Source organism: Ahaetulla prasina, chromosome 6 (genome assembly GCF_028640845.1).
Source record: "Ahaetulla prasina isolate Xishuangbanna chromosome 6, ASM2864084v1, whole genome shotgun sequence".
NCBI classification, from domain to species: domain Eukaryota; kingdom Metazoa; phylum Chordata; class Lepidosauria; order Squamata; family Colubridae; genus Ahaetulla; species Ahaetulla prasina.
The window spans coordinates 31,601,856-31,626,028 of record NC_080544.1 but is presented as its reverse complement, the minus strand read 5'-3'; the positions used below and the strand labels follow the sequence as shown (position 1 = coordinate 31,626,028).

The 24,173-nt window shown below is 43.4% G+C and overlaps 1 protein-coding gene across 1 annotated transcript in view; it reads right to left on the bottom strand.

Annotated features, from left to right (window-relative positions):
• Positions 1-655: 655 nt before the first annotated feature.
• Positions 656-24,173, bottom strand: part of LOC131200807 (lysosomal acid lipase/cholesteryl ester hydrolase-like) — a 35,059-nt gene continuing 11,541 nt past the window's right edge. The window contains exons 4-8 of the mRNA XM_058188072.1: positions 20,595-20,731; positions 7,332-7,478; positions 6,177-6,248; positions 5,171-5,236; positions 656-3,275 (exon numbers count right to left, since the gene is read on the bottom strand). Coding sequence (XP_058044055.1) covers positions 3,045-3,275; positions 5,171-5,236; positions 6,177-6,248; positions 7,332-7,478; positions 20,595-20,731 — 653 coding nt within the window. The 3' untranslated portion in view covers positions 656-3,044. The remainder of the gene's footprint in view (positions 3,276-5,170; positions 5,237-6,176; positions 6,249-7,331; positions 7,479-20,594; positions 20,732-24,173) is intronic.

Sequence of the window (24,173 nt, the reverse complement as noted above, 5' to 3'; positions counted from 1 at the left end):
GGGAATATTTTTGAATGAGTTTGTATTTCTAGGTCAGATAAATTGGTATATTGATGGTCTGACAAAACCTTTATGTATTTATGTTAATATATTAAAAAAATTGGAAGGAGAGGAGAAGAAAACGATCAACAGCTAGATGAATAGACTCAGTTACAATTACAATTTAACTTTGAAGAAGAAGCTCCAGCAGAACCTATGGCCTCAGAAAACATAAAGCCAAGAACAACATGAGGATCAATAAAACCTCTGAACCATGGAACAGTCAGCTGAGAGTGACATAAGATCTCCCAAACCCTGCAACTGGTGAGTAAACAGAACAGAGAATTCTTGCCAAAAAAGGGATCTCTACAGCCTGATTTAACAGGTAGCACTGATCCATATTACTTTGCTGGAAAACAACCATCTGATCTCTGGCTCTTACATGGCAATTCATGTGAATTCTGCTTGTGAAATTCTGGCTGACAACTCTGACCCAGCTCTTGGAACCTTGGACTGATTTTGGACTATTCTTCTGCATGCTCCTGTTACAAAGCTAACCATTTAGGTAAGTGTCTATTACAGACTGTATCGGGGTGAAATGCTCCTCGTTCGGACCAGATCGGCTGATCCGGTAGCAATGATGGTGGGTGGTTCTGAGAACTCGTAGCAAAAATCCCTTCCCCCCACCCCTGGCCCATGCGCACCTGAGCCTTTTTTTTTACTTCTAAAAGCCTATTCAGTCAAAGAAGTTGTAAAAAAATGCTTTTAAAAATAAAAAAAAAAGATTGCGTGCCACAGCTGATCAGCCCCCCCCCTCCGCGCACACTGGTCTACTTGCCGCATGCCTTCTTTTGGTGTGCACTGGTGCGCACACCTCACATTTGGTGCAAGCCAGCGAACCGGTACTAAACCGGTTCAGATTTCACCACTGCTCTGTATATTGTATTTTAGTGTTGTTACCTCTTTGATCTTGCATAAACTGAATTACATAACAATTTTGTGTGAGTATTTTAAACTCAAAACAGTTTGTTTCCAGCCTCATTAACTCTTGGCTGATTGCAAAGAGATATCTTTGGTAATGGCTATGCTGCAAAAAAACCAAACAGCATGGAACAAGCTGCAAACATTACATGCTTAGCCACTGCAAATAACAGCAGTATCACCCAACCGTTTGTAGAAAATGCCCAATTGTCAATCCAGAAAAAAATATGGGATATTGTCTCAATTTCCTACCTTTTAGGCACAGTACAATCTCTATATGAGCATGCATGGGGAGGATTTTCAAACACAGTCATCTGGTTGGGTTTATAATGTGCCTTTGATCTGGAAATAATGCTAGATGGGCCATGCCATTGTTAAGTCACTTGTGGACAATTTTGCTAAATTTAGTCCACAGATCATGCATTCTGATCCTGTGATAATTTAATCAGCAAAAATTGAAATAAGGGTGTCTTCAGTAACTGAATATGTAAATGCTTTCCAAAACCTGGCGTGGATTGAAGCAACACTTATTGACTAATTTCAGGAAGGATTGCCAGATCAAGTTCTGGATGAGCTAGCAAGAACTGAGTGTCCAAGAACATGCAGGAATTAGTTCAGCTATGCTGGCATTGGCATTGGGCATTGACAACAGCAAAAGGTTAGAGCTCCATATAACAAGTTTGTTGTCAAGCCTGTAGCACCCCTGCCTATGTGGGTAGTACTCTCACCTGATGAAAGCTCCCCATCACAAGACCCTGACCTGATGGGACACTCACCTGACATGACCTTACTATCACAAGACCTACTGATCACACAAAGCCCTAATAAACAGAACACTCAAATCCCTTAAACTCTACTGAATGTTACCTAGTCTGGTAACAAAATGTTGAAACCAACCCACAAACTTGTAGAATGAACCTTCACCCTCACCTGTGCATATGCCTAAACTTGAGAAAACCTCTCCAAAAGAACCCATGCAGAATGGGGGTGCCTGCCCTCAACTGAGTGATACAATTCTTTTATTGCATATATTTAAACCATCCTAAATTATTTTAGATTTTTACCCATCCTAGCATAAGGAGGAAAAAACAAAACACATTAATACTGGAAAGATTGAAATAAAAGAGATAAGTGAAAGGAAGAAATGTTACTTCTATGGTAGGTACATAATAAAACTGGCTTCCCAAAGAAATCAATCAGAAAAAGGGACATACTTTCAACCACCAGTTCAATGAAGATGTCAACTTTGTACATTAAAAGTATCTGATCAAACATATAATGCCTAATTAATTATTATCAAACATAGACTGTTTAATGATCTGTCCACAGGACACAAATGAGGACAAAGATACTCACTGAAGAATTTTTATAATCAGTTTACCCACTCTTGGGAACAGATGGCCTTAGGAGCTGTTGGGGAGGCAAGAGATACCTTTGATTTCTAAGGGATTTTCCAGGGAACATTGAATTGATCTTTTCATTGATCAATGAAAGAATATTTAATAGCAAAAATACATGTAGAATAATAAAAACTTACAAGTGACAAAGTAGCATGAAATGAACTAACAATATTTATGAAAGACCGTTGTTCTTCAAAAACTTTTCATAAGACCCAAAAACTAAAAGATAAAACCCTGTTTTAAAACTGGAATCAACTGAATGATTTGAATTTGAAAATGAACAAACATGGATTTCTTACAAAATGTAAATGGAACAAGAACCTAATATCACAAACACAAGTAAAATTCAAATGAGTAAAATGCTCATCAAATGTTATGAAATACCAGCTAACTGCTCAACTGAACCATTTGCTTTCATACAGTTTAAACTACTTTTTCCAAATTAACCTTTCTGGCCAATCTAAAGTATCCTGGCACTTCATGTTATTTAGACCAGAAATATGCATGTTTGCATGCATATAACTTTGAGTACATGTATAACATAGCTTAATTAACTTTAAAAGTTAATTTCTAACATATTTTTCAATATAGCTTAAACATTAGATTTGAAGAATTCATAGCAAAAATAAATGAATGCTTTAAGATCTTGCTTCTTCCTTTTAGGTTCCATCTCTAAAATTAAACCTAGTACTTCTGCATTAGCTTATGTATATCATTATATAGTTGTTGTGGAATATCTAGGCCCAAGATAGGATCCATATGTTGCCAGTCAGGAATATTCTTATAGAAAACCAAATGAGTGATTCGAGAAATCAGTAATTCGATATCTTTTTTTGTTGCAACAATATCCTTTCCTCCACTCCACACAGCTACTGGTATTGTAACATCTTCAATTTTATAAAACGGAGGTTTTGTCTGTTGATGAAAAGAGGATAAAAAAGAGCAATGGGTTTCATGGATCAGTTGCATGTTCAAGTATTTCCTACTTCAGAAATGTCAGGCCCTAGAAACAAATATTTTCACCTTATCCCCAGCACCAAAAGATTGTAGACAAAACTGCCTTCTGAGCAAGAACCCTGTTTTATAAATGGCAATCTGCTACAGTATCAGTTCTATGTGAGACTTTATATCAGTGATGGCTAACCTTTTTGCTGTCGCATGCCAAAAGTGGGGGGAGCACAGAGGGGTTGCGTGCGCACGTGCCCACACCCATAATTCAATGCCCCCCTGTGCCTTGCCCCACCCGCGTGACCCCTACTTTTGGCACGTGATGACACAGTGGGCCGGTTAGGCCAATTTTTTGCCCTCCCCAGACTCCAGAGGCTTTCTTGGAGCCTGGAGAGGGCAAAAACAGCCTTCCCCAACCCCACTCTCCTGGAGACCCTACAGAGGCCAGAATTAGCCCATTTCCCAACTTCCTGAAGGCCCGAAAATCAGCTGAGTGGCACGTGTATCCACGGTAGAGCTGAGCTAGGATAATGTTCGCGTGCCCACAGATATGGCTCCGCGTGCCACCTGTGGCACGCATGCCATCAGTTTGTCATCATGGCTCTATATAATAGATTATTAATCATGCTTATGTGTTCCAAAATTTTTAAAAAGCTAAACTATAATTAATATTGGATTTTAGATAATGGCTCTAAAGATGTTCCACCTTTCACTCTGAACAGGGTATCCTGTGGCAGAACTGGTTCATAACTTGCAGCTCCTGCCATGATCTTGGGTGACAATTGCAATTCCTGGATCAGGAGGAATTACTCATGCTCGTGCACTGCACAATTTGATTCTGCAATCGGCTATATGCAGGGCAAAAAGAGGAAGAGACATTTTGACAGTTCAAAAGAAATCAAAATTATGGTGATTTCTTGCCATAATGTATGGTTACGTTTATAAGATGCAACCACTTACTCATTCCACACAAGGAGGTAGCACATTTTGCATAGATACCACTTTAATGGGGGGGGGAATGTTTCTAGAAGTTGCAAGGGAAGAAAGTTAGGGGAATCATTTCAACAATGGCTTTGTTAGTGCTCTTTGGCTGAGATTATTTAGTGTGCTTCCTGTATTCCTGAAATCATGATTCTCCTGCAACTGGGGACTCAGGTCAGTTCAAAGAGTGGGTATCAGCATACTTCCCTTTGTCTGAGTCTGGCTCCAGCTGATCAGGTGAAGCCAGCTGCCTTTTCTAGGTGATGAAACCCAACTTAGCAGAATGCTTCAGGATATCAGGAAGGCTGTCCTTATGGAGTCTAAGAACAATGTGCTGTTGCCAGTTGCTCCGTTTCTATAAGGTCCAGCAACCTTCTTGGAACTGTACTTATGTATAGGCTGGGAAGCAGGTTTCTCTCTGGTATATTCAAAAATGGCAAGGGAGGAAGGGAGGAAAAAACCTACAAGGCTGGCTGATCTCTCTACATCTCTTCTGAATGACTTGAGTTATGGATGGAGACAGAAAACGCAGTGCATATACAAGCGAAGCAACAAGTTTAAGTTTGATGGGTGGGATTTCCTTCCTCACTGTGTAAGAGATTTCTGCCCGAAGCTAAAATATTATCAGCCTGAGTAAGTCTCACTTAGAAAGCAAATTATACACAATGAAGACTCTATGGTTAATATTGATAATCACAGAAATTATATGTATGAGTCATGTGGTTGAGATAAAATGGTTAAGAAAAGCAATATTGAGTAGAGATTAGGTTTATTTTTAGAAATAAACATAATACCCAGGAAAAAAGATACAGGACATATTTTAAAAAGTCTAATTTCAATAATTTGTATTTTTCATGTGGGGCTATCTATAGCATCCTTACTCTGTTATATATGGCTTTGTTCTTTTTCCCATGATCAAAATATTTAAATTCCTTGGAATAAATAACCTAAAAGAAATGAAAGCTGGGTTCAGTAGAAGAAATATAATAGCCAATATGTATTTAAATATTCTGATTCTCATTTCAAATATTCTACTGAGATCAATACTATCAAGTTCCAACATAAAGTCCTTGTTACTAAGAATCATTCGTCCATTAAAAATATGGTCTTTATGAAAGGCCATAATGTATAATGTATGTATACAAAATACATAGTTTAAATAGAGGGGAATCTTCTATAACTAGATTTTAGTTGAAATTTACTTTTCCAAACTTTCATCAGCAGCAGGCTTGAAAATCTGCAGCAATGAATATTTGCTTACTACTTCCTCCAGAGTATCAGCTCCATAAAGTAAACAAGACTAAGTAAACAATGCCATATAGGTCAGGATGGTAACAACTATAATTACATGAACCTAAATTTCACCTTGTATCTGATCAAGATTATTGATTGTGCAAGAGTTTAATTGCCATAGTATCTAAGCAAATACCCTCATTCAACAAGAGGTAAGAATATTGCGAATGGATTGTTATACTTAGCACTACCTCACTTAACACAAATTTCTGAATATGGACTTATCAAGTCAGACTCTATTCATATAACATTTCTGACAGTTCCTGTTCAGGTACTGATCAAAATCAGCCTTTTGGAAACATTTGCAGATTCATCCTATATATTCTATGTGAGCAGTTGGCACTCAATTCATTTTAGCCCACTCATACATAAATGAATAAAGATTTGGAACCTGGTGATTAGTTCTTCAAAATGCAGAAAGGAAGGAAATATTTTTTAAAAAATATATAAAATTTATTTTATAATTATTTTTAAAAAATTTATAGACAAAGTTAATAATATAAATCTATAAAAATGTCTTGCATACTGAACAAAGCATTTTGTCAAATACAATACTGATTCTGTCTTGCAGTGAAAATGTAAATTACATTCTACCTGTCCCCAATGAGATAATGTTTTAACAGATGTGAAATCAGGAAAAATTCCAATATAAACATCTGCTCGACTCTAGAAAACAAGAGAAATTTACATGTTAATATCTATCTGTATGTGGTACATACCTCCTAGTTGATGTGGGCAACAGCAGCCTCTAGTATTCTTGGTTTGCAAAGATAGCTTGAGCATGGTTAGAGTAAAACTAGGCTTCAGTTGCCCTAATGACCTACAGACCAAACTATGGCCAGACTGATTTATCTTACCGGTATTATTACATTTAGAAAGGAATACTATATGTGACATGGATATGATGGATAAAGCTGATAATCAGTTGTAACATAGAATTCTCACATTGACAATCAGGATGGCGGGTGGTTCGGAGAACTGGTAGCAAAAATCCCTGGGCCTCCTGTCCATTCCCACCCAATCACCTGGTCACCCGCTTGCTGCTTCTTTTAAAAAATGCTTTTAAAAGGTAAAAGAAGAGGCTCTGAAAATCACAGCTGAGCCTGCGACCATCAGAGCCTTTTTTTTACTTTTAAAAGCATTTTTAAACAACCTTTTCGGCCGAATAGGTTGTAAAAAATGCTTTTAAAAGGTTAAAAAAACGCTCTGACGATCACAGCTGAGCTGCCTGATTGTCAGAGCTTTTTTTTTTACTTTTAAAAGCATTTTTTACAACCTATTCAACCACATAGGTTGTAAAAAATGCTTTTGAAAGTAAAAAAAAAAAGATTGCACACCACAGCTGATCACCGCCCCCTGGCACGCTGTTCTACTTACCCCATGCCTCCTTTTGGCATGCACTGCATGCATGTGTGCACCTTGCATTTGGTGCATGGTGCGCACTGTGCAGGTGTTCGCACAGCACACATGTGCGCAGCACACATGTGCAGCCAGTAAACCGGTAGTAAACCGGCTCAGATTTCACCACTGGTTATCACTCTGTATTTGTTCAGTTGCGTTCAAAATATATTGTACAAATGTAGGTAAAAATGTGTCTTTTAACTGTTCTTTTGTTGTTTCCAACAAAAGAAAAACAAGTGTAAGATATAAATTGTTGTTATTTGGATGATATAAGCTTTTTTCTTTCTTCCTCTTCCTTTCCCACCTCTTCTATAGAAATTACAAAAAAGTAGAGCTTGCTGTACTTACTCTATTTAGGTTTTTTGCATTACATCCTCCCATAGAGAAAATACCTTGAAGGCAAAGCTTATCAAAGATGGCATGGCTACATCCATAGGCCAGGAAGGCTTTTAAGCTGTTACTTAAAAGATAATATTCCTTCTTGCCCCATATTAGCTGTAAAATAAACATGTATAAATATTAAGTGTTCTTCCTTTGCCTGCCTGACTATGCATTATGAGTCTGTGATTATAAATCTACGCACATTAACATCTATACAGGAAGTCCTTGCTTAATGACCAGTCTCATGGTGACCATTCAAACTTATGATAGACCCTCCAAAAACTACTTAAGATCGAGTTCTGGAGTTATGATGGCTGCACACACATTCACAATCACATGACCACTTAGAAACCGGCTCACCAACCTGACAACAATTTACAATGTTTTTTGCCTCTTTGTGGCCTTTGGAGCTGGTTTCCAGCAAAAAATACCCATAGGAAAATGTGGATTCACTTAATAACCATGGTGTTCTCTTAATGACCACCACAAAAATGTAATAAAATTGGGTCCAGTCCAATGCCTTGACATACATCATCATGACTTACAGTGCAAATTCTGGGATTCATTATAGTCATACATTATGGACTACCTGTACTTGAAATACTGGCTTCGTAATTTTATTTATTTATTTATTTATTTATTTGATTTTTATACCGCCCTTCTCCCGAAGGACTCAGGGCGGTGTACAGGCAGCAGTAAAAAAAACAATACAATGTACAATTTAAAATAGAAATTAAGAAACTTATTATAATTAGCCTTGCATTTTAAAAATTTATAAAACTAAACCCCATTTAAAATAAATAACAAATTTAAAATCAATTAAATTTAAAATTTATAAAAATTAAAAAATTTAAGCCAGCCCCGCGCGAATGAAAAGGTGTGTCTTCAGTTCACGCGGAAGGTCCAAGGTCAGGTATTTGGCATAAACCCGGGGGAAGCTCGTTCCAGAGTGTGGGAGCCCCCACAGAGAAGGACCTTCCCCTGGGGGCCGCCAGCCGACATTGCTTGGCGGACGGCACCCTGAGAAGTCCCTCTCTGTGAGAACGTACTGGTCGGTGGGAGGCATACGGTAACAGCAGGCGGTCCCGTAAGTACCCGGGCCCTAAGCCATGGAGCGCTTTAAAGGTCGTAACCAAAACCTTAAAGTGCACTCGGGAGGCCACAGGTAGCCAGTGCAGCCTGCGCAGGAGCGGTGTTACGTGGGAGCTACGCGAGGCTCCCTCTATCACCCGCGCGGCTGCATTCTGGACTAACTGAAGCCTCCGAGTGCACTTCAAGGGGAGCCCCATGTAGAGAGCATTACAATAATCCAAGCGGGAGGTAACGAGCGCATGAGTGACTGTGCACAAGGCATCCCGATCAAGGAAGGGGCGCAACTGCCGAACCAGGCGAACCTGGTGGAAGGCCCTCCTGGCGACGGCCGTCAAATGATCTTCAAACGACAGCCGTTCATCCAGGAGGACACCTAAGTTGCGCACCCTATCCTTTGGGGCCAATAACTCGCCTCCAACAGTCAGCTGCAGCTGCAGCTGACTGAATCGGGATGCCGGCATCCACAGCCACTCCGTCTTGGAGGGATTGAGCTTGAGCCTGTTTCTCCCCATCCAGACCCGTACGGCTTCCAAACACCGGGACAACACTTCAACAACTTCATTGGGGTGGCCCGGGGTGGAAAAGTACAGCTGAGTGTCATCAGCGTACAGCTGGTATCTCACCCCGAAGCCACTGATGATCTCACCCAACGGCTTCATGTAGATGTTGAACAGAAGGGGCGAGAGGATCGACCCCTGCGGCACCCCACAAGTGAGGCACCTCGCGGTCAACCTCTGCCCCCCTGTCAACACCGTCTGCGACCAGTCGGAGAGATAGGAGGAGAACCACCGATACACGGTGCCCCCCACTCCCAATCCCCCCGCAGCAAGATACCATGGTCGATGGTATCAAAAGCCGCTGAGAGGTCTAATAGGACCAGGGCAGAGGAATAACCCCTATCCCTGGCCCTCCAGAGATCATCCACCAATGCGACCAAAGCTGTCTCCGTGCTGTATCCGGGTCGGAAGCCGGACTGGAACGGGTCTAGATAGACGGATTCATCCAGGTACTGGGGTAGCTGTCGCACCACGGCACTCTCTACAACCTTCGCAACGAAGCGAAGGTTGGAGACTGGACGGTAATTACCCAAAATAGCTGGGTCCAAAGAGGGCTTCTTGAGGAGGGGTCTCACCACCGCCTCTTTCAAGGCGGCAGGGAAAACCCCTTCCAACAAAGAAGCATTGATAATCCTCTGGAGCCAGCCTTGTGTCACCTCCTGAGTGGCCAGTACCAGCCAGGAAGGACACGGGTCCAGCAAACATGTAGTGGCGTGAAGCCTCCCCAACAACCTGTCCACGTTCTCGGGAGCCACAGGGTCAAATTCATCCCAAACAGACTCAACAAGATGTGCCTCCTCTCCCCCGCTTGGATCATCCCAATTTCGGTCCAGACCATCCCGAGCTGAGCGATTTTGTCGATAGATAACCACTAACCTCCTCGGCACGTCCCTGCAAAGGGTCATCCCGCACCTCCTGATGGAGGAGGGAGCGGGTCACCCGAAACAGGGCGGCCGGGCGGTTATCTGCCGACGCAATGAGGGTGGAGGCGTAAGAACGCCTAGCCACCTTCATTGCCACTAGGTAGGTCCTAGAATAGGACCTAACTAGTGTCCGATCAGCCTCGGAACGACTGGACCTCCAGGTGCTCTCTAGGCGTCTTCTCCGGCGTTTCATCTCCCTCAACCCCTCAGAGAACCAAGGGGCTGGACGAGATCTACGCCGGGTCAGAGGCCGCAAAGGCGCGACACGGTCCAAGGCCCCAGCCGCAGCCTGTTCCCAGGCCACGACTAGTTCCTCAGTCGTGCCGTGTGCCAGATCCTCAGGGAATGGCCCAAGCTCCATCAGGAACCTCTCAGGGTCCATCAGGCGCCTGGGACGGAACCAACGAGTAGGCTCCGTCTCCCTGCGGTGGTGAGTAGCGGTTCGGAAGTCCAGGCGAAGGAGGAAATGATCGGACCATGACATTGGTTCTGTTACTACGTCATCTAATTCCAGATCATTTAACCACTGTCCAGAGATATAAATCAGGTCCAGCGTGCCTCCCCCCATGTGTGTAGGGCCATCATTTACTCGAATCAGGTCCAAGGCCGTCATGGAAGCCTGGAACTCCCGAGCTGTAGTCGATAACAAGCCAGCTGATGGTAGGTTGAAATCCCCCATGACTATAAGTCTGGGGGTCTCAACCGCCACAGCGGCAAGTACCTCCAACAGCTCGGGCAGGGCTGTGGTCACGCAGCAAGGAGCCAGGTACGCGATCAACAAGCCCAACTGATTCCTATGGCCCCACCTCACATAGAGGGATTCACAGCCGGCAATCTGAGGAACAGTGGCCTCCCTCGGCTCTAGATCTTCCTTAATAACAACCGCCACCCCCCCACCCCTACCTTGGGCCCTCGGCTGATGAAATGCTCGGAAACCTGGAGGGCACAACTCAACAAGGGGCACCCCCCCCTCCGGGCCCAACCAGGTCTCCGTAATGCCCATAAAGTCCGCGGACTCCCCCTGAATAAGGTCACAAATCAGGGGAGCTTTATTAGCTACGGACCGGGCATTACATAACATCAGCCGAAGATCCAGGCTCTGAGGATCATGGCCGCCCGAGGAACGGGTAGGAAATGAGGGGCCGGAGCACGTGATCGCTTTCAGACATCGAACACGTGCTCCCAGCTCTCGATATGGCCCCCCCCTCCGCCATATCTGCCTCTCCCACTAACCACACAGATGGAACCACACTTGTCATCTGGAACATCACCCTCCCCCGAAACCTTCAGACCTATTAGCACCCCGCCGCAAACACGCGCAGTGACTGGCCCCACCCTCGGCGGGCTACCCCCAACACCCGCCCTTTCCCTCCCCCCCTTAAAATTCCCCTTAAAATCCCCCAATAAAAAACGACTAAAAGAGTTCATTAAAAATCCCCTAAGCCTCCTAGATTTCGCATGCCATCTCTCGGGGTTCCAAAACCCGTCCTCAAGATGTGCCCTCGATAATGTGGAGGACCAGACCTGCGAGAGAGGGGAGTCTCGCAGGGCAAGAAGGTCCGCGGTTGAAAATCTTCGCATAAGTAAATAAAGTACAAAACGGTCAGCAGTCCATCCAGGCCGGTCAAAATGTCAAGGTGTTATTGTAGCGCGGTTATTATAGCAAGGTTAGGCTCTCTGGCTGGCGAGATGAACCATGGACTTCCAGGGCTCCATGGGGCCGTTAGTCTGCCCTCAAACCCAAGCGGTCCCACTTGCCCCAGGTACAGATGACTAGCCATTCTCCATCAAGTCAGTCAATTGGTGTTAAAGTCAATATGGGCCTTGATGTCAGGGACTCCATACCCAGTTGCTCCGACACTCCAGGCCTGATCTTGAACAGTCCTAGGCCGAGCTGCCGAGGGTCTAAAAGAGGGCCAGCCACACCTCCGAGTCCTCCTCCGAGGGGCGAAACCCTCCAGATGGCAACATCTGACCCTCCGCCACTACCTCTCAGCGGTCGATTTCCCTCCCCGGATGAAAGGGAGAGATAAGAGCAGCGGGGGAGTGATAGATCTCCCCAAGGGCTTTGGTTTTTTTTAAGCAGAGCCCTGAGGGTCAAGTCCCATAAATAACCCTGCCAAGCTCCGATCTTCAGTGCGCGCCTGCAAAAGCAGGAAAAGAAGAAAGTGTCCATCTCTGCTAATTGTCTTTTCTTTGTGGATTTCTATAAGCAGACAGAATAAGCACGAGTGAACAACTACTGGATTGCAAGTATTTTTGATTTCCTGACTTCTACCCTTTTAAAAAGAAAAACTTTTTTTTCTTTGTTTTAACTGACTGTTTAAGGTGGCGCCTGAAAGGAAGTGAAAGTGAAGAATGGAACTGTAAACAGGCTGTGTAACTAAGAAGCTAAGAAATGTTACGTGTGGATTGTAATGAAGTGAGCTCTCCTATACTTAAAGGGGAAAAGAGAAGTTTCTAGACTTATATTTTGTGAATTTTAAAAACTGAAATGGCTACTAAACCACCAAAGACTGGGGGTAGAAGGGGTTCTGAACCAGCTTTGGAAGATTTGACTAAAGAGCAAGGGAAAGTGTTTGAAGAAAGGTTTAAGGAGATGATGGACAATAATGAGAAAATAAGAGAAGAAATAAAAGAGAATAATAAAAAAATAAGAGAAGATATTTTGATGGCTTTCCAAGGTTTGGCAAAAAGACTGGAGGTGGTGGAGGAGGAGGTGCAAGAAATTGCTCAGTCAAATCAGCAAATAGAAAATAGAATGGGGGGAATGCAAATCAAATTGGATAAAAATGAAGATCAAGTGGTGGTGATGCAGTATAGAATGATGGAAGGAGCTCTGAGAATTAGGGGCTTGCATGAGGAGAAAGGGGAAGATCTAAAAAAAATTTTATCAGAAGCTCTGGCTGAACTTATTGAACTTGATCCACAAGAGGTTGCTTATCAAATTGACAAAATTTATAGAGTTAATTCCTGGATTGCCAGGCAGAAGAAACTTCCTAGAGACATTGTGGTTTATTTTTTGAAAAAAAAAGTGAGAAATCAAATTTTGCAAGTTGCATTTCAGAAAAAATTGAAAATAGGAGAAAGGAGCTGAAGGTTTTGAAAGAGATTCCTCCCAAGATGTTAAGGGATACAAAGAACTTTACATTTTTTACACAAGAACTTAAGAAATACCAGATTCAATTTAGATGGAAGGTTCCAGTTGGTTTGACAGTGTATTATCAAGGAAGGAGATATCGTATTGATACAGTGCTTAAGGCCAAAGATTTTCTTTCTACCGTGCTGAAACTTGAAATAAAAATAATAGAAAAAAGAATTCAAGAGACTCAAATGGGTGTGGAAGCTGAGGTGATCCCAGTGATGTTATCATCTGAGGAACAACCACAAGAACAAAGACTGACAAGGGGAGCCTTAAGCCAGGGGTGTCCAAACTACGGCCCGCGGGCCAACTGCGGCCCGCGGGTCAGTTTTTATTGGCCCGCAGCAAATTCTCGGTGGACAGTGGGGTGCGGCCCCCGTCCTGGCCCCCAAGGAAGCCGCCGCTCGCCCGGTTGCAGATGCGGAGTGGCTCCGCTGAGGCGATCCCCGCCCACCCGGGGCTGCGGGCCGGCCATTCCGCCACTGGGCTGTAGGGGGCGCCCAGGACGCCCATGGCTCCAGCCCGGCCCACCAGACAGAGGAAGAGGCGGGCGGGCGGCGACGCCCATCGTCCCCACGCGGGGCTGCAGCCCCGGAAGCCAGGCGGGCGAGGCGCTCTGCTTCCCAGCCCCGCGCGGGATCCTCTCCGGGCGCAGCGCTCTGCACGCTACCAGGGGCGCTACTTGTCGCGGATGATGGTCTGCAGCTCCCGGATCTGGTCGCTCATGGGCAGGAGTTTGAGCTGGGCCGCCGCCGATCCCGCCAGTCGTGACACGCCGCCGCCGCCGACATGGCGTGGCCTCCTCGGCGCCTGCCGCAGACAGCAGCCGTTCCGCCAGCGCAGCAGCATCGGCTGCCGCCGGCGCTGCTGCTGCTGTCCGGCTCAGGCTGTCACCGCTGCCCAGGCCGGGTCGGCGGCGCAGCTGCCGAGGCCCGCCGCCACCGCCGCATCCCGCCTCTGCCCCGCCGGGCCCACCACGCCGGGTTGCGGCGGCAGCATCGCCCATGCGCCGCTGAAGCAGCCGCCGGGCGCCCGCCACACGCCTCCGCTTTACCTCAGCCGCGGGCCCGTGTGCCGGCCCGTGACGCGCCGAGCTCGCCCGCTCCCATTGGCCGCCGCGCTGCCGCCCACGCGCCACCGCCACGGCGCTCGGAGGAGGGCGGTGCCTGCCCACTCTCGCCCCCTAGTTAGCCCCGTCCCTTTCTGGCCTGGGTGGGAGCCGCGTGGCACACCTGAGTGGCTGCGAGGAAGCGGTGCGGGCCTCGCCTGGGCCTCCCCGGAGTCCCTCCATTGGCTGCTGTGTCTCCCTCAGTGGGAAGAGAGTTCGTGACGGACGGCGGAAAATCCCCAGTAAATACATGCTGGTTGCCAAAAGCTTGACTTTTGATGTAACTGGGGATGCTGCGAAGGTCATAAATGCAAAGACTGGTGGTAAGTCACTTTTTTCAGTGCTGTTGTATTGGTCGCTAAATGAGTGGTTGCAAGCCGAGGATTACTGGTAGCCGCTGTCAGTATTTAGGTCTCTATGTATTTAGGTTTCTATGCCCATAGCCACATCCACTCAGTCACATGAGGAGTTAGCCACGCCCACCAGTCACATGACCACCAAGCCACACCCCAAAATAAGCCACGCCCACAGAACTGGTACAAAAATTCCCCCCCCCCTTGGCCCGGGCCTTTGCTTATTTTTCTGTATTTGGCCCTCACTCAAAAAACTTTGGACACCCCTGCCTTAAGCGTAAAGAAAAGGAGCAACAAACTCAAAGTAAAGTTCAGGATTCTGCTACAGAAGCGGTGGGAGGAGCACGGACGAAGCTGCCTAAATTCTTTTTTGACATGATAGAAGATTTTGAGTTGAGAGATGTATGGAGACTGCAGAATTTGGAGGACGATCTTCAGCTGATCGCTCAAAAGCTTCAGCAGGCCAGTAATGGCAAATAAAATCTTGACTTGGAATGTCAATGGTTTGAATTCAGCTCAGAAGAGAAGAAAAATATTTCATTATTTGAAACAATTTAGAAATGATGTGATTTGCTTACAAGAAACGCATGTTAAACTATCAGATCAAAAGTACTTAATAAACTCAATGTTAGGTAAACATTTTGTTGCCTCAGCTTTGGACAAAAAACATGGCATAGTGGTTTATTTGAGAAAAGATATACCAGCCAAGTTAACAGAGGCAGATATTCACAGAAGATATATTGCTATTGAACTTACAATAGAAACAAAAAAGACCCTTTTGTTTGGTATATATGCACCCAATCAGCAACAAGAAAAATTTTATAGAATGTTGTATGATAAGTTGATTCTATGGGATTATAAATCGTGTATTATATTGGGAGATTGGAATGGAGTAATAGATACACGAAAGGACAAGAGAATTCTTTCTAAGAAGATACCTGCACATGCAAAGCTGCCTAAATTCTTTTTTGACATGATAGAAGATTTTGAGTTGAGAGATGTATGGAGACTGCAGAATTTGGAGGAAAGAGACTATACTTTTTTCTCTGATAGGCATCAATCCTTCTCACATATTGATTTTATTTTAATTTCTAATGATTTGCTTTTTAGGGTGAAGAAAACTAAGATATTTCCAAGATGTTTGTCTGATCATAGTCCTGTTTGGATGGAATTGCAATATGGAAAAGAAGGCAGAAGAACATGGAGATTAAATGAAAATTTGTTTAGATATCAGGATAATGTGAATCAATGTATAAAGCAGATGAAAGAATTTTTTGATTATAATTTGAATAAGGAAACATCGATAGAAATGGTTTGGGACGCCAGTAAAGCCTTTATGAGAGGTGTATTAATATATATTAATAATAGACAGAGAAATAAGCAACGAAGACTGTGTAGGTATCTAGAAGAGGAAATTTATAAGAAACAACAATTATTAATACATAACCCGCATGATCAAAAACTTAAAGATGCAATAAAGTTATTACAGAGTCAATTTAATATGATAATGGCTGATCAGGTGGCAACAAATATACAATATGCCAAACATAATACTTTTTGTAATGCAAATAGACCTGGTAGGTGGTTAGCATGCACCTTAAGGAAAAAACAAAAACAATGTACTATAGAAAAAATAGAATATATCCGCTTCCTCCCCCATGACTGCCTATTTTGTCGTTATTATATTTTACAGCTATAAAGATATACTGGAGTTGATTTTTGCAAAATACCTGCAGAGCTGCATGTTTTTTCATTGCGGCTGGAGTCCAGCCACACCCAAAAAAAACATGTGGTGGCTGCAGGCTTCTTGCAGCAAAAATTACTGATCCAGTTCTGGAGCAAGATGTTCTAGGTCCACGAGGAATTATTGTCTGCTGCTACTGCACTGGAGGGACTTGCCCTGTCAGGGGACTCTGATGCCAGCAAACAGTTATTGTGGTTAGAATCTGCATAAAACAGATTGTCACTGACAGAGAGTGGCAGGAGGCCCTGGCAGCCGAAAATGAAGTTTGGGAGACCGTTTTTACTGGCAGAAGCACAGTGGGCTGGTCCTTCAGTTTGTATGGCAGCCCCATGGGCCAGATCTAAGTACCCTACTGGCTGGATCTTGCCCCCAGGCCTTGAGTTTGACACCCCTTTTCTAAACCATGGCAGGGCAATTAATTTTCCCAAGGGGTCATGTGAGAAGCTGACACTGTTGTGGAAGGTTACCATCACCACCTCATAGCCTCCCCATTGCTGCCACGCTCTCCACAGGCCAGGCCCAGACAGTCAATGTTATGTATTCTTGTATGTACCTTTAAATATTTGGGCGGGAAATCAGCACATTGCTGATTGGACGAAGCCGCCAGTAGAACTGTAGGAGAGGTTTCAGCCTGCTGCTGTTACCCTATAAAAGAGTTGTTGTCAATATCTCCAGCCTCATTCCAGAACAACACTGGCGACAAGTGGGATATATGAGACCAACCCAGCAAACACAGGGCAGAAAAGCGGAGATGGCTAGTTACACACCGCACTGCTTGACCCGGCTAAAGAGAAATGGGAACGATATGACCCGTTTTTCAAAAGCTTAGAAGCCAACGAACTGCAAGGAGTTCAGATAACCGCAAAGGGCTTATTTCTTAAGCCATCACCGGAGGTCATTGATATCGCGAAGTCTGGCAGAGCCAACGCTGCATAATCGGTGTCGTGGCCAACTCTACAGACTTAAAACCACTGCACAACGCCGCCCACGCAGCGTTTGAATGGAGAGCGAAGGCAGATGGAGGGAATCCATGGTGACTACATGGCAAGAAAGCGCCCAAGGACCGCGGATACCGCTGACCAGACGAGGTGCTCTGAGCAACTCATCCGAGGTCAGAGACATCCGCTGCGCGGCGGCTGCTAGAAAGAGCAACCTATTTAACGTTCCACGCCAGAGCACATGAAATGTCCACCAAGCGGCGGAGATTGCAAAAAGCCTGTCCCACCAAAGGCGAAGCCAATATTGCAGGAGGAGGTTCAGACCAACCGACGGTGAAGATGAGGAAGGGTCTGCCAACCGAGAACGCGACAAAGGGGACCAGACGAAAAGCTGCGGTGGTCAACACCAGCGCCAACGCTGTAAGTTTACTGACATGTCGGCTGCAAGAAAGGGCATTTTAGCTCAAGTTTGTGAGCGCCCAACCTGCCAATTCAAATCTGCGCAATCGCAAGGCGAGCAGGCTCAAACAAAAAACGACAGGGGGCCTTCAAGTGCACCCGATAATTTGGGGTGAGTGTGGCACCAGGGCTGTTCCAAAACCTAATGGAACGACTTCTGCAAGGGCTCCCAGGGTAGTTCCTACGATGATGTCCTGATTTCAGGGAAAACGAGAGGAATTGGGGAGTTGAGAAAGGTTCTGGGCATTTTCCGACAGCCGGATTAAAAGTCAAGGTAAACAAATGCCAGATAGGGGTCGAATCCGAATTCTTGGGCTACCGGATAGACAAGAAAGGAATTCACCCCACTGAGAGCAAGGTCAAGGCAATTAGAAAGGCTCCAGCGCCCAAAACAAAGCAGAGCTACAGGCATTCCTGGGCTAGTGAATTTTTACGTCTTTTAAAAACAAAGCGACTGCTGGAACCGCTGCATAGGCTTTTAGGAAAAATACTGTTTGGTCTTGGGGAAAGTCGGAAAATAGGGCTTTTAAGCAGTAAAAACCTGCTCAAGTGACAGCCTGCTCATCCAATATCATAACTCATTGCCCTAGTGCTGGTTTATGCCTCCTTATGGGTGGGGCTGTACTCAGCCATAGACTTCCAAACGCACAGAAGCCCCTATAGCTTTTTACTCTAGAACGATGTCCTCCCAGAGAGGAACTACAGCCAATTAGATAAAGAAGCACTAGCCATTGTGTCAGGGGTGAAAAATTCCATAATATGTTTTTTGGGCGGATTTTGAAATCGTGACTGACCACAGACCGCTACTAGATACTGGCTGGCGATCACCAACGCCTGTGGCACTTTCGCCACGCTTGACCCGATGGACTATTTTCTTAGCCGCTTATTCTGCAAGCTGCAGCATCGACCAGGAAAAGAAGTGGGCATGCAGACGTTAAGCAGATGCCCACTACCAGGGCCATCAAGACCCACGCCGGGACGCCATCCTGCTTATTGACTCTTGACTCTGGCCCAGTCACATCTAAGGAAGTGGCTCGGCATCATACCGACATTATGTTAAGGACTGTACCGGTTGGGCAAGAGGGGCATGCGCCCGGGCTAACGCTTCAAGAATTTGTTAAAAACGGGATGAGCCTCGGCTCAAGGGGGTGCCTGTTATGGGGTGATCGTGGTAATCCCGATAAATTAAGGGAAAGGTACTGGACCTCCACGAGGGCCACCCAGGGATCGTGGATGAAGGGGCGAGAAGCTATGTGTGGTGGCCACCATGGACTCAGAGATTGCTGAGAGGGTGAAATGCCAGGCTTGCCAAGAGTCCAGACCCCTACCCCCAACAGCCCCAGTCAGGAATGGGAAACCCCAAGGGCCCTGGTCAAGAATCCACATTGATTTTGCTGGCCCTTCCATGGCCAAACTTTCCTAGTGGTTGTCGACGCATTTCTAAATGGTTGGAGATCATACTCATGAAATCCACTACGGCCGAGGCAGTAATCGCAGCCCTGCGCCATTCGAACTCACGGGTTGCCTGACACCTGGTGTCCGACAACGGGCCGCAATTCACGGCAGCCCAGTTTGAAGAATACTGGCAGAGGAGGGCATCCGACATGCCCTCTCTGCGCCTTTCCACCCTGCGCCGAATGGTTTTGCAGAGCGCCCGTCCGAGCGCTAAGGAGGCATTGTCCAGGCTCAAGCCAGGTGACTGGCAAACAAAGATAGACTCTTCTGCTCAGCACAGAACCCCAAGCACTGCTACAGGCAGAAGCCCAGCCGAATATTGATGGGACGGAAACTCCGTGCCCACTTGACTGCTTGAGTCCCCATTACACACCAGAGGGTTACAAGGGGAAATAGACAAAACAAGGAATTGGGCATAGGCGATCGAGTGTGGGCCCACAACTACGGGACGGCCCAAGTTGGCTCAGAGGGCAAATAATAAAAGCAACCGCCCAAAGTCATACTTGGTTAATTACAAGACAACCGAAAGTATGGAGGCGCCATATAGATCAGATAAGGAGACGAATAACTGAACAAACTAAGCCACAGGAAACAAATTATGACCCTCCTTATTTGAACCCACAGCTGACCATGACCCGGGAGGCGCAAGACTTAGCTGAGGTCCCGGAGGTAATACGCCATCAGGTTCCCGAGGAAACGACAGGAAAATTACAAAGTAATGGATGGCCAAGAAAAGAATCTGCAATAATCCAGGGCCCGATGGCCTAGAGAAAGAGCTGAGGAGAAAACAGACCTCCGAACAGCTCAAAACACTCACCCAGGACTGAACTGCTGAGGTCTGAAAGAACTAGGAGACCTTGGTTATTTTGCATGATCACGCCAAAAATAACATGTAAATAAATGCAAATAGAGGCAAGTGTTTTCTGGGAGGGAGGAGTGTTATGTATTCTTGTATGTACCTTTAAATATTTAAGGGAAATCAGCACGTTGCTGATTGGACGAAGCCGCCAGTAGAACTGTATAAAAGGAGAGGTTTTTCCCCTAGCCTGTTGCTGGGTTCACCCTATATTAAAGAGCTGTTGTCACTACCCTGGTCTCCAGCCTCGTTACTTCCAGAACTTAACAGTCAAAGGGCCAGATATGACCTATAGGCCATAAAATGTGCAGGTCTGTTCTAAAGTATCCAGGCAGTATCAACTAAAACTGAAAGTTTAACATATTTAACCCCCTTAGCAATATTTATTGGTGAGAGATTCCTTATAGGTAATTTTAAAATTGTTAGAATTGATCTATTTTTTCTACTGAAAACAGGTTATGTTACAATTATCAATAAATAAATCTCACTGAATGCACAAATCATCCTTTTAATTCATTTTTCCAGAAAACTGAACAAAAGAGAGCCTCCGTTTTCAAAACTTCTACTAATATACTAGTAGAAAGAAAGAAGAGTTATACTTACTTTTCTTAGTCCATTAGGAATTTTCCCCAGTACTTTGGGAAGTCCTGTAATACCCCTTAATGTATAAGCAGGAGTAAAACACAGAAAGAGTTTCACTTTTTGTGCTAGGTGAGGCAGGAGTGAAAAGGCAATAAATCCTACAAAAGAGAGAAAGAATTTAGTTTTCAAATTGCATGATGACCAATATCTGCATTGCTGTCTATATGCCACTACAAGTTTTATTTCTGTTTAGTTTTAACTTTTGGGCTGAATCCTGTAATGCATTTTCAAGATTCTCTTGTTTCCTGTGAAGGAAGGAAGTTTCTTTAAAATGCAGGTTTAAGGGCAGGAGGAGTTATGCAACCTCAATGACTGGCTGGGGGGTGGGTTTGTCTATTTTATTCAAAGAAGTACCATGTGTTAAGGCTGGATACTTAAACAGTATCTTCCTTTCCCATAAAACTACTAGGAATGAACATGTGACTATGTGACTACATGACCACTTTGACGACATTTTCTTTGTTCCCAAAAATAAAGTTGCTGTAGGAATCTAACTTTCTGCAAATACAAAGTATACATGGGGCATTTTATTTCAAAAGCAAAAGACCCACAGACCCCCACACATCCCCAATTACATTCACATAACTCTCTGTTACCCTTCCAGCTTTCACTCAGAACAGATCATCATAACTCTACTGAAGGTCTCAAAATGACTATTTTGGGAAAACAAGACTTTAACTGCACCACTGAGCAAGGCAGTTGTAGAGCATGTCAACAAACAAAATGGGTTTGTAACACATAAAAATTTTAATTGATAAGGAGCTTGTAATAAATTTAGCAACCTATAGTATATTCTTCTTCCTTTCCCCCCTTCCAACTTCATGTCAATTTAAATTCAACATCAGTCTAGGCCAGTTGTGTCAAACTCACGTCATCATGGTGGCATCAGGGACTTTTTTCCCTTCGCTAAACTGGGCGTGGGCATAGTCAGCGCGTGATGCATCCAGCCTATGGGCTGGGAGTTTGACAGCTCTGGTTTAGGCACTCTTTGCATCTGATGAAATGAACTTCAGCTGACAAAGCTGATGCTTTTTAAGCAAAGTTGTCAGTTTGAAAAGGTGATACCAAACTCCTTCTGAATATCTAAAGAAATTCTTCCTTCTTTCCATCTCAGAGTTATTACTCCCCCCTCCACACATGTAAATATAAGGACAGGGTGAGTGAATATTTGGAACACCATTCATTTTCAAGCTACAGAAACAATACATAGTGAACAAATCTTTCGCATGACAAGTAAGATGTCACATTAATAATCCAGTTTAAAACCAGACTGCATTAATCTGAGCATTTATAAGGCTATATATTTGTAATGCTAACATTCCTTTTGAGAGCCAGTCTGATGTGGGATTAAGGTGCTGGACTAGGTGTAGAGAGAATCTAGTCTTTCCTTAGGCACAGGTGTCAACTAGAGACCTTGGGCAAGTCATTCCATCTCAAACTTCATCAGGTCAAGCCCTACAATATGCTGGCCAAAAATTGAAAACCCCATGTCACATCATGCATGAATAGCTTCACTGTAAGAATTAAGCAAGCATAATGGAAAAACAAGTATGGAGGGTTCAGAAGATATGACAACTGAATTTTCAGGGCCCAATTCTAAAGACTAACAAACAAAGAAATAAAATTTTTTAGCAAAAAATCGATGGTAAAGTAGAGTGAGATGTGACATTCACTCCCAGAATCCTACATTATTGCTTCAAAGGAGAAATTTTGAAGTTTCTTTTTTTTTTTTATTACTTTTTTTGCAACAAACAAACAAAAAGAAAATACATTATTACACCCTTGTGCTATACATAAAAAAAAAAAAAAGGAAGATTTGGGTCTTCGGATATATCCTCACGATCGCCAAAATCCACGTTCTCGAGGTACAGGTACCGAAGCGTCCAATGTTGCAAGCGCAAAGTCCACAAATGGTTTCCAAGTCTTCCAGAAAATATCTTCTTTATACACACCACTTCTAATTTTAATATCACATGTCATTTTATCATTTAAAGCTAATTTCCACATTTCAGAATTCCACTCTTCTATTCTAAAAATCACATCTAGTTTCCAATATCTAGCTATTATAATTCTACCTATTATAATCATAATTCTAATCAATTCTTTTTCATATTTTGTTAATTCTATTTCCTTAATTACCAACAATAATATAGTTTCCACTCTCAATGTTATTACTTTCCCCATCATTTCAAATATCATTTTCTCCAATTGTTGCCAAAACTTTTAACCTTATCACAATTATACCACATATGTTCATAAGTCCCCAATTCCATCTCACATCTCCAACATTTTTACTAATTTTTTATCCATTTGTGACAATCTTACTGGAGTCAAATACCATTTCCAAACAACTTTATAATTGTGCTCTTTAATCCTTATAGATAAAGTTCTCATAATTCTACTCTTCCAATTCACATTCCAATCTGACTCTGGTATTTCAATATTAAGATCTTTTTCCCAATTTGTCCTCATCACTCTTTGTAATTTTTCATCAGAATTTATAATCTTATAAACCCTACTAACGAGTCCCTTTAGCCCAATTTCATCTTTCATAATCCGAGATACTAAATATTCAAATTCAGTTTCAGATCTATTTATCGAAAAATTTTCCTTAGTTTTTTGTCCATTTTTCTATCTGTATTTTTCAAACCAACTTAACCCTAATTTTTCAATAATTTCTTTATTCCTCCTTTCATTTCCATAACTTTTATCCAATCTCTAATAATTTCTATATTTTCCTCTTTAATCACTTCATTACGTTTTATATTATTTTAATCGGCCAAATTCAATTGTCTCCCCAAAAGATTATATCCGAATTAAAATTTTAACAAATTTATTCCACATTTTACTTAATCCTTTAACCAATAACTTCTACTTACACATTTTAAATTTGCTTTATCTAAAACCACCTTGATCCAAATTTCTATATCCCTTAACTCTAAGTCTCTCCAATAGTTATCTTCACCTTTAAATATTTTTACCACTATCCGGATACCATACGCACAGTAATAATTAAATAATTTGGGGATTCCTAATCCACCTTCCTTTTGATTTTGATACCACATTTTCTTCACTAATCTAGGTCTTTTGCCACCATTGCAAAATTTATCCAGTTTTTCTGATATCCTCCAATATCTTTCTCTGTCAAATTTAGTGGTAGCATCTCGAATAAAAAGTTGAACTTGGGCAGCAACATCATCTTACACATTGCAATTCTACCAAACCAAGACAACTTTAAAATTTTATATTTATCTATCTTCTTCTCAATTTCGTTAATCACCACATCATAATTAAGTTTTTTCAATTCTCTAACCCTAAGTGAAAGCACTATACCCAAATATTTCAATGTGTTTTAATCCTTATCCCAAATTGCTCTTGCATATTCTCAGACTCATTACCATTACTATCCATCAATAATTCTGACTTTGACCAATTTACTTTCAATCCTGTCATTTCTTCAAATTCTATCAAATGCTTATATATCTTTTCAGATCTTTCTCTACATTTTCAAAATAATTAAAGTATCATCCATACAAATTT